We start from the raw sequence: 9290 nt of genomic DNA on the forward strand, positions 1-9290 counted from the left end.
CTGCTCCCCAATGAGAGTTGTTTTTTTTTTGTTGTTGTTTTTTGTTTCGTTTTGCTTTTAGTATGTACCTGGGATTGAACCCGTGTACATCCACTTGAGCTACATCCATTCCCCTCTTGATTACATCTTCTGCCAAGAATTCCTGGTGTGAATTCAGACTTGGACTTTCAGCTACTGGATTATGATTTCATAATTTATATATAATGTCCATGAAAACCATATATATTTCATTACTGAAATGAAAAGGCAAAATCAAAGCTCTCTTGTTGAATTCATCCTCTTGGGCTTTTCTAACTTTCCTGAACTCCAAGAACAGCTCTTTGGGGTCTTCTTGGTTATTTATCTGGTGACCCTGATGGGAAATGCCATCATTATAGTCATCATCTCCCTGGACCAGAGCCTTCACATCCCCATGTACCTGTTCCTCCTGAACTTATCTGTGGTGGAAGTGAGTTTCAGTGCAGTCATTATGCCTAAGATGCTGGTGGTCCTCTCCACTGAGAAAACGACAATTTCTTTTGCAGGCTGTTTTGCACAGATGTATTTCATTCTCCTTTTTGGTGGGACTGAATGTTTTCTCCTGGGGGCAATGGCTTATGACCGATTTGCTGCAATCTGCCATCCTCTGAGCTACCCAATGATTATGAACAAAAGGGCTTTTATGAAATTATTACTGTTCTCATGGGTCTCAGGGATCATGGTGGCTACTGTTCAGACCACATGGGTATTTAGTTTTCCTTTTTGTGGCCCCAATCAAATTAATCATCTTTCTTGTGAAACTCCAGCAGTTCTAGAGCTTGCATGTGCAGACACCTTCTTGTTTGAAATCTATGCATTCTTGGGCACTATATTAATTGTTATGGTTCCTTTCTTGTTGATACTTTTGTCCTACATTCGTGTTCTCTTTGCCATCCTGAAGATGCCATCAACTACTGGGAGGCAAAAGGCCTTTTCTACCTGTGCTTCCCATCTCACATCAGTTACCCTCTTCTATGGCACAGCCAATATGACTTATTTACAACCCAAATCTGGCTACTACCCAGAAAGCAAGAAATTGATGTCATTGGCTTATTCATTGTTAACACCTCTGCTGAATCCACTCATCTACAGCTTGAGAAACAATGAGATGAAAAGGGCTTTGATGAAATTATGGCAAAGAAAAGTTGTTTTACGTACAGGCTGACTGTGTTGAGAAGCCATGTGAGAATCAGTCACTGCCTAACTAGTGCTCTATTTAAGGTTAATAAATGGTAAAAATGAATTGCATTTCTTCATACTATTATGTTTAATTTGTTGAGTTTTCCAAGTTTAATAATATATCAAGAGTATCTCTGTTCAATAGCATACTGTTGTCATTTGTTTTTCATGATATGTAATTCTTCCTAAGATATGATACAACAGTTCATCTATTCATTCCTCTTTATGGACAGACAGGTTGTTACTAGATTGTTACCATTGTGAAAACGGTCAATAAACAATTAGTTTCATACATTCATATCTCCTGATGCTTTCATTTCTGTATGATAGAGTCTTCAAATTGGACTGACGGGTCAAAGACTGTATGCTTATAAATGTTAATAGTAATTGCAGAATCACTTTTGCAAATGATTTTAACAAATTTAGACTGACCAGAAGGTCCATTTTGCTTCACAAAAAGGGTAGAACTTCAGGAGACTACCAAATAGAAAGATGCGATTTTTCTTCTGGAGTGAAATCTGTTCCATGAATTTGTACCAGATTACTGAGGTAATAAACAGCAGTGTTGCAGTGTAACAATGTTGGAAGGGGGAAGCGCTCTTAACCTAGCAGGATAAACTGCAGGGATATACCTCAGAGAGGTAATCCTCACATCCTAAAACCTGATATTTTAGTTTCCTTTGCTACTCAGGCAAAATACCATGCAATGGGCTCACTTAAACAATGGGAATTTATTAGCTCATGATTTTGAGGCTAAGATAAAGTCCAAATCATGGCATCATCAAGGCAGTGCTTTTCCCCATAAGACTGTGGCATTCAAGGGCTGGCTGGCCATGATCCTTGGTCCTTAGCATGTCATATGGCAAGGCACATGACAGCATCTTCTGGTCTCTCCCTTCTCATCTAAGTTCCACTGATGTTCAGCTTTTGGCTGCTCAGTCTGTGGCTTTTTCTCTCTGAGTTTCATTCTACTCATAAAGGACACCAGTAATAGGATTATGATCCATCCTGATTGAAGTGGGCTACAACTTAACTGTAGTATTGTCATCAAAAAGTAATGTTTATGATGGGTTCACACCCACAGGAATGGATTACTTTTTAAAAATGTTTTTCTGGGGTACATATAAGCTCTAAACTACCACACTTGATATTTTTGAAGAAATTTCATCCTGAGGCCATGTTATTTTCCTGTTATTCCACCCAGTCCCCCTTCCTGAACAGTAGAAGAATAAAGAAAAGCACCTAAGTTGGAATGGGATCTTCTGAGAGAGTCCAAAGTATCTCTCTGGCAACATGGAATTGGTCATGAGGTGCCCTCTGGGATTCTAAGTCCAGGATCCATGGCTTAGAGATGGTAGAAAAGCTGCTGCTGAGTCTTTCCCTACTGTGGATTTTGTATGAGTTTGAAATATGTAACTTGAACCTGAAATGAAGGCCTTCCTTTAAAGTCTTCGCGATTCTGCATTTATATTTATTTCGTTAATATTAAGTATATTTTATAGACCACACCTCCCTCCTTCCATTTTATAGCTTAAGCTTTCTTGAAACATTTAAATGCATGATTTGTTTAATGCTTTATTGCCACACTTGATAACAGGCCCTATGAGAACAGTGACTGCTTGAATTTGTTCACCCCTTTGTACCACTGCTTGACAAAGTGCTTGACAAAGTAGGTAATTAACAAAGACTTTTTGAATTAATAATAATAAAGCAGTCTGATGAAGAATTAAGCCTCAAGTTTTGAAGTAATTTTGGGGATGGGAAGGCTCAAGACTTAAAGAGAGAGAGTTTAAACTATAATGTAAACTATAATCCACACTTCGTGGCAATCCTCCAATATGTGTTCATCAATTGTTAACAAATATACCACACTAATGACAGATGTTGTTAATGTGGGAAACTGTGGGAGGGGTAGGGAGTGGGGCATATGGGAATCCCCTATATTTTTAAAGTAACATTTATGTAATCTAAGTACCTTAAAAAAAAAAGACTGAAAAAGAGGTGGTAATAAAACCACCTCAAGAGGAAGTCTTAGGAGAAATCTAAGAGAAAGGGTGGAGGGGGTCCTTTCATGAACTGTTCTCTGTGCCTATGCCCAAGTTACCTTGAATACTACTCTTGTTGCATTCAGTTGTCAGTTGACATGGCCAGTTACATGACGTGGTTTGACCAGTAGGATTCAAGGGTACTTGGCATCTCTTAGCACGTTGGTGTAACCAGTTATGGATGCTGGACATTTTTCTGAGACACTAAATAGTATATGTTTGTCATAGAGTTTTAAATTTCTTTAAAAAAACTTTTAAAAGAAACTTTAGGCTACAGAAAATTTACATTAAAAAAACTTTATAAAGTTTTAGATGACAGAAAATTTACATCAAAATTCCCATATACACTGACCCCCATTAACAACATCTTTCATTAGTGTAGTCCATATGTTGCAATTGATGAGCACGTTTTGAAACATTGATACAACCCATGGCCTATAGTTTACATTACGGTTTACACTTTACACCACACCATTTTATGGGTTTTGACAAATTGTATAATAGCCTGTATCCATCATTGCAACATCATGAAGAGCAATCCAATGTACTCAAAATGCCCCATGTTATCCTTATTCTTCCCTCTCCTTCCCCTCAGAACCTCTGGTGACCACTGCCTTTATATCAGTGTTATAAGTTCTTCCATTACTAGAATAATTAATAATAAGGCTACTTTAAGCCATAGTTGCAGTCCCCCTATGTTTCTTCATTCTTCAATCTTGAGGATTTTGGAATGGTGATGCCCACTCTGCTTCCATTGAGGGGGGCCTTCAAGACAATGGGGCAGATGGATGGAACTGTCTTACATGCAGTTGTAGATACTCTCCGTTCTTTTGGGATGGGCATTGTCCACCATCATCATTTTGTTAGTTGTCCTGGGGGAGTCTGATGAACTGGAGAGTAGGTGTTAGCTGCAACTTTACTGAGATTTGAACAGCTGGAAGATGTCTCTGGGACACATATTTAAAGGATATAGTGCTAATCATAGGTTCAAAAAAAGGGGCATAAGAGCCATATGTAGGAAAATTATAAACAAGTCTGTGCTAAATTGGGGGGATATCATAGAGTTTTAATGGCTCAGAGTTGGGAGCAAACTTCGTGCTTTATGGGCCACCTGATATTTGATTCCTCTCTATAATATGCACAGTAAGTAGTTGTTTCATCTTTTCTTTAATTCTTTGCCTGGTGGGGAGCTTTTTGATTCCTCAGGTAGCCTGACGCACCCTCCTAGAGAAACCATCCATATTTTCTTTGACTTTGAAGCTGAGTAGTAATCCATAGTCTCCAAATGTTACCTGGGATAATGGTCAACTGAAGATATGAGTTTAGTGATTTGTGTTAAGGAACTTGGTATTCTTCAGTTATATTAAAAGAACTAATACAATTTCAATATCAGGTAAGTATTTATCATTGTAAAAATCTTTTGTGTCTTAAAAGTGAGTGCTTATGATGCAATAGTTTATCTAAAATCTGTGTGGTTGTTGGTGGACTCTTTGTGTTTTGGGATGATTTTTGGAGGTGCTCCTGTGTTGCAGACTTGTTTGCGTGACTTAATTTTTGAATGTGTACAGGCAGGTGGAATGGGTCAATTTTCTGGAATTACCTTGTTGACTAAATATCTTGTTGGCAAAATGGGAATTAATCATTTTTAGTCCTTCAAGATTTTGGATAACATTTATCATGCATCAGAGCTGTAAAGTAAAAGAAAACATCCCTGAACCTTTTAAGGCTATATAATAATTATATCAAGTGGGGAAAATAGCAGGATATATTTTAATTAAATTTTAGTTTTATCAATTGAATTACTTTTTCTTTAATAGGGCAAGTCAAATTGGCATAACAGTCATTAAAAATAATGAGTAAAGGTGACAGGTTGGTATTAATTAAGATTACATATACATATTCAGCTAAATTTAGGGGTTTCTTATTGTAATTTGTGTGTATTATTTGGGGATAGGCAATATACACATAGCACCATATGCTCTCTAGACTATTTTTGAGTTTATGATGGCTTAAAAATACCAATTTTTTTTTACTTGTTCTTTATTACATATTTAAATGGCATAAATATTTGAATAGTACATTGGCATTACTTCGGTTCCTATTAATTTAATTTGTGCATAAGGATTTAAAATAAGAAATTTAGTCACATTAATTATATGATAAATATGTATATGCATGTGAATATATACTCTACATATGTTGAGTTTTTCTTATCTTTTATCTATAAAATTTTTATGTGGCTTATCTTCTCTTTATTGATGTACTGGAGATTTTAAAAAATATTCCAGTTATCATGACCTTTGCCAGTTATGTGTTGCATACATATTCTCATACTGCATGGTTTGCTTTTTTCCTCTTTATTTTCTTTTTATTAATAACTAAATACTCACATTATAATAGAAATATTAATGCAAACCATGAGCATCTGAAAAAAAGGAATTTTGCAAGTGAAATGATATTTTTAATTGTTTCTCTCATGCCTTTCAACTACTTACTCCTGATGATGAAGTTTGTCTTTCTTGTGGTATCAGCACAGGCAAGAGTGTCCTGCCCTTCAAGTAATTATATTCTTTAAAAAAGTTCTCTTATAAAAGCATTTAAAAGTAATCACTTTTTTGTATTGTGTTGTAAGAAATTTCCATAACTTTATTGCTTAAGATCTTGTAAGTAGTCTAAAATAGCTGCATTTTTATCTTCATTTCATTTAAAAGCTCTCATTTCCTCCCTATCATTTACTAATTGTTTGGGGGGATGGTACACTTAATAAAATGGTTTTATAGTCTGAAATCAGAAAAAACTTAAAAAGTAAAAACTAACCATTCTTCCTCCTTCTGTGTGAATTTGTTAAGTACAAACACATGTACAAGTATATATACATATATACATACACACATACTGTATATATAGACATCTTCAAATGCTCTGTTAATTGTGTTTTTTAACTTAATATAGCAGCTCATCATTTTTCCAGGTCAATTTTATTCTTTTTAATGGCTATATGACATTTTATCATGTGGTTCTAATAGAATTCATTGAGTCATTCCTTAAGTTGTTCTCATTTTTTTCTGTAACAAATAATACTGTGCTAAACAGCTTTGTACATACATTTTCAAGTACTTGTGCTATTTTTTTTTCTCTTCTATAAATTCTTAGAAGTGGAATTTCTGGACAAGAGTGCATAAATAATAAAATTAAAAAATTGATACTATCAAATTACTCAGTCAAAATATCATGCCAATTTATGTTCCAGTCAATAAAGTCCTGTGCTCTTTTTTTTTTTTTTGCATTTATTTATCTATCCCCCACATTGTCTGCTCTCTGCTTCCATTTGTTGTGCATTATTCTGTGTCTGCTGGTCTTCTCTTTGGGTGGCACTAGGAACTGATACTGGGACCTTCCAGAGTGGGAGGAAGGTACTCAATTACTTGTACCATCTCAGCTCCCTGGTCTGCTGCATCTCTTATTGTCTCTCCTCTGTGTCTCTTTTTGTTACATCATCTTGCTGCACCAGCTTTTCACTTGGGACAGTTTTCCGCATGGGCCAACACTCCTGCACGGACCAGCTCAATGCATGGGGCCAGCTTGCCTTCACCAGGAGGCCCCGGTAACTGAACCCTGGGCCTCTCATATGGTAGACAGGAGCCCAATTGCTTGAGCCACATCTGCCTCCCAAGTCCTGTTTTCTTACACCCTCTACAAATACTGAATGTTTCCAGTTATTAAGATTGTTTTCAAACTCTTTGTAATTAGTAGAGCTAACATATGGGCATGACTAGAAGGAAAGTAAAAAAATGAAATATGGGACTGTACAGCACAGTGAACTCTCCTGTGAAATATGAATATGGTCAGTAGTGCATACACAGTATGTTCTTTGCCAAAAACAGAAGAAATGTATCCTAATGTTACAAGAGGGTAATACCAGGGTGATATTTGGGTGAAAATACAACCAAAAAAACTGTGAACAGTTGTGTATAGTAATATATCGATAATCTTCCATCAATGGTAAAAAAAAGGAAGCATACTAAGTGAAGAAACAAGACAAAAAGCACCACATATTGCCTGACTTAATCCATGCAAAATGTAAATAAAAATAGATTAGAGATGGACCTGTATTAGCAGTTATGTATGGCAGGGGAAGGAAAGAGAGATTGAGAGGTGGCTAATACGTAGTAAGGTTTTTTTTTTATGTTTGTTTGCTTTTGTCTTTTGCTGTTTTTATCTTTTCCTTTTTTTGGAGCAATGAAAATGCCCCAATACTGATTGAGGTAATAAATACAAAACCCCATGATCATACCAAATGCCACTGGCTGTATACTATAAAAGAAGGGTATGGTCTATGTTTCAATGAAATTGATTTTTAAAATGTAGAAATTAAAATAAACTAAAAGTCTCAGAGTAAAACAAATATCCAAAAATGTAGTGAAGCTGATAATTTAATTATGGTTCATCTACATGATGGAATACCATGAAGCAATTAAAGAAAACCTTTTTAAGAATTAAAAATATTCTTGCCAATCTGTTAGGTCTAAAACAGTATTTTATGGTTTGTGTTGCATTTATCAAAATATTTGTGGGTCTGACTGTCATTTTACATTTTAAATGAATAAAATACTTGTGGTTAAAGTGATGTCCAGTTTAGAGTCTCTGCACAGTACAGAGAAGCAAGATGGATCCTGATGAATGTAGAGAAGACATCTCTTGGTGGAAGTGAGGTGGGGGAGGGTGGGCCTGGACTACAGGTGAGGAGACACTTTTTCAAAAGTATTTTCTGAAAGTTCACTCAATTTGGTTTTTGGGAATTGTCACTTTCTTGAAGAGTGTTAAGGCTTAAATGGTTTGAACAGAGATATCCAGCAAGACATCTTTGTAATAGACAATTTGTATAGAAACCTAATACGGAAAGTGTCACGTCCATAGGCAGCCAAGGTGACGTCTTCCTGAGTTTACTTACTGACACTCCACTTCCCATTCAGGGTGGATGTCCCACGAGGGGGGTGAAAGACGTGCTTACCCAGGGCCTGACTCTTGGTAATGGCTGGTTATGATCTGGTCTCTTTCCTGTATATACCTCTTCCCCTCCCTCCTTCCTTCCCTTCCTCTTTCCATTTTTCCTTCTTTCTTTTATTTTTGAAAACTTTAGAGCCATGGACTACAGGAATATCTCATTTTATTGCACTTCACTTTATTGCAGATACTGCGGTTTTTACAATTGGAGGTTTTGTGGCAACTGGTGTTGAGCAAGTCTCTTGGTACCATTTTTCCGATAGCATGTGCTCACTTTGAGTCTTTGTGTTACATTTTTTTAAGGACTGCAATTTTTAATAATGGAAACAATTTGCCACCAGAAACAATTTTTTGGGAAAAAAAATCTTCCCTCTAAAAATATCATCAAAATTATAAATATAACTTTTTACTTCTGCAATTTAAAATGCTTCCCTGCAATACTACCCTGTCACTTAACGTCTTTCCTGTACCATCACATATTGAAGAGAAAACAGTATTTCAGCAAAGCTTAGAGATTTTAACATAAGAATTTATAAAATTATTTTTAAAAATCTTTCTTTGGCCTTAGCGGCCTTTTTCTTTATTAAAAATGCTGCTGCAGTAACCAGTGTTTGGGAGAAAACACCAGTCTCCCAAGAACCATGAAAGGACAGAATTTCAATAAAGCTAGTTTTCCAAAAAATATGGAATGCTTCACGAATTTGCATGTCATCCTTGCACAGGGGCCATGCTAATCATCTCTGTATCAATCCAATTTTAGTAATGTGTTGCTGAAGCGAGTACTGTGTTACATTTAAATTAAGGTATGTACATTAGTTTTTAGACATAGTGCTTTTGCACATTTAGTAAACTGTAGTATAGTGTAAGCATAACTTTCATATGTATTGGGAAACCAAAAATTGTGTGATTTGCTTTATTGCTATATTCACTTTCCTCCAAAGAGGAACTGAGCCCTTAGTATCTCCAAGGTCAAGTGGAAGAGGCCCTCAAAGCCTGATATAAAACTTCCAGATACCTTACTCTGAAATCTTGCCCTTTCAAACT

The 9290-nt window shown here is 36.0% G+C and overlaps 1 protein-coding gene and 1 non-coding gene across 2 annotated transcripts; one reads left to right on the forward strand and one right to left on the reverse strand.

Moving 5' to 3' along the window:
- The first annotated feature begins 238 nt into the window (after positions 1-238).
- LOC101428801 (olfactory receptor 10A3-like) lies at positions 239-1183 on the forward strand. The gene has a single exon (XM_023591329.2). It carries the CDS (start codon positions 239-241, stop codon positions 1181-1183), a length of 945 nt encoding a protein of 314 aa, XP_023447097.2.
- A 7740-nt stretch (positions 1184-8923) lies between these two features.
- On the reverse strand, positions 8924-9027 carry LOC111766232 (U6 spliceosomal RNA). The gene has a single exon (XR_002798328.1). It is a non-coding gene; the product is annotated as a U6 spliceosomal RNA (small nuclear RNA).
- Between the last annotated feature and the right edge of the window lie 263 nt (positions 9028-9290).

Source organism: Dasypus novemcinctus, chromosome 10, assembly GCF_030445035.2.
Source record: "Dasypus novemcinctus isolate mDasNov1 chromosome 10, mDasNov1.1.hap2, whole genome shotgun sequence".
NCBI lineage: Eukaryota > Metazoa > Chordata > Mammalia > Cingulata > Dasypodidae > Dasypus > Dasypus novemcinctus.

What these genes read in the sequence shown, in the direction of transcription:
- LOC101428801 (XM_023591329.2), top strand. Translation starts at nt 239, where the DNA reads ATGAAAAGGCAAAATCAAAGCTCTCTTGTTGAATTCATCCTCTTGGGC.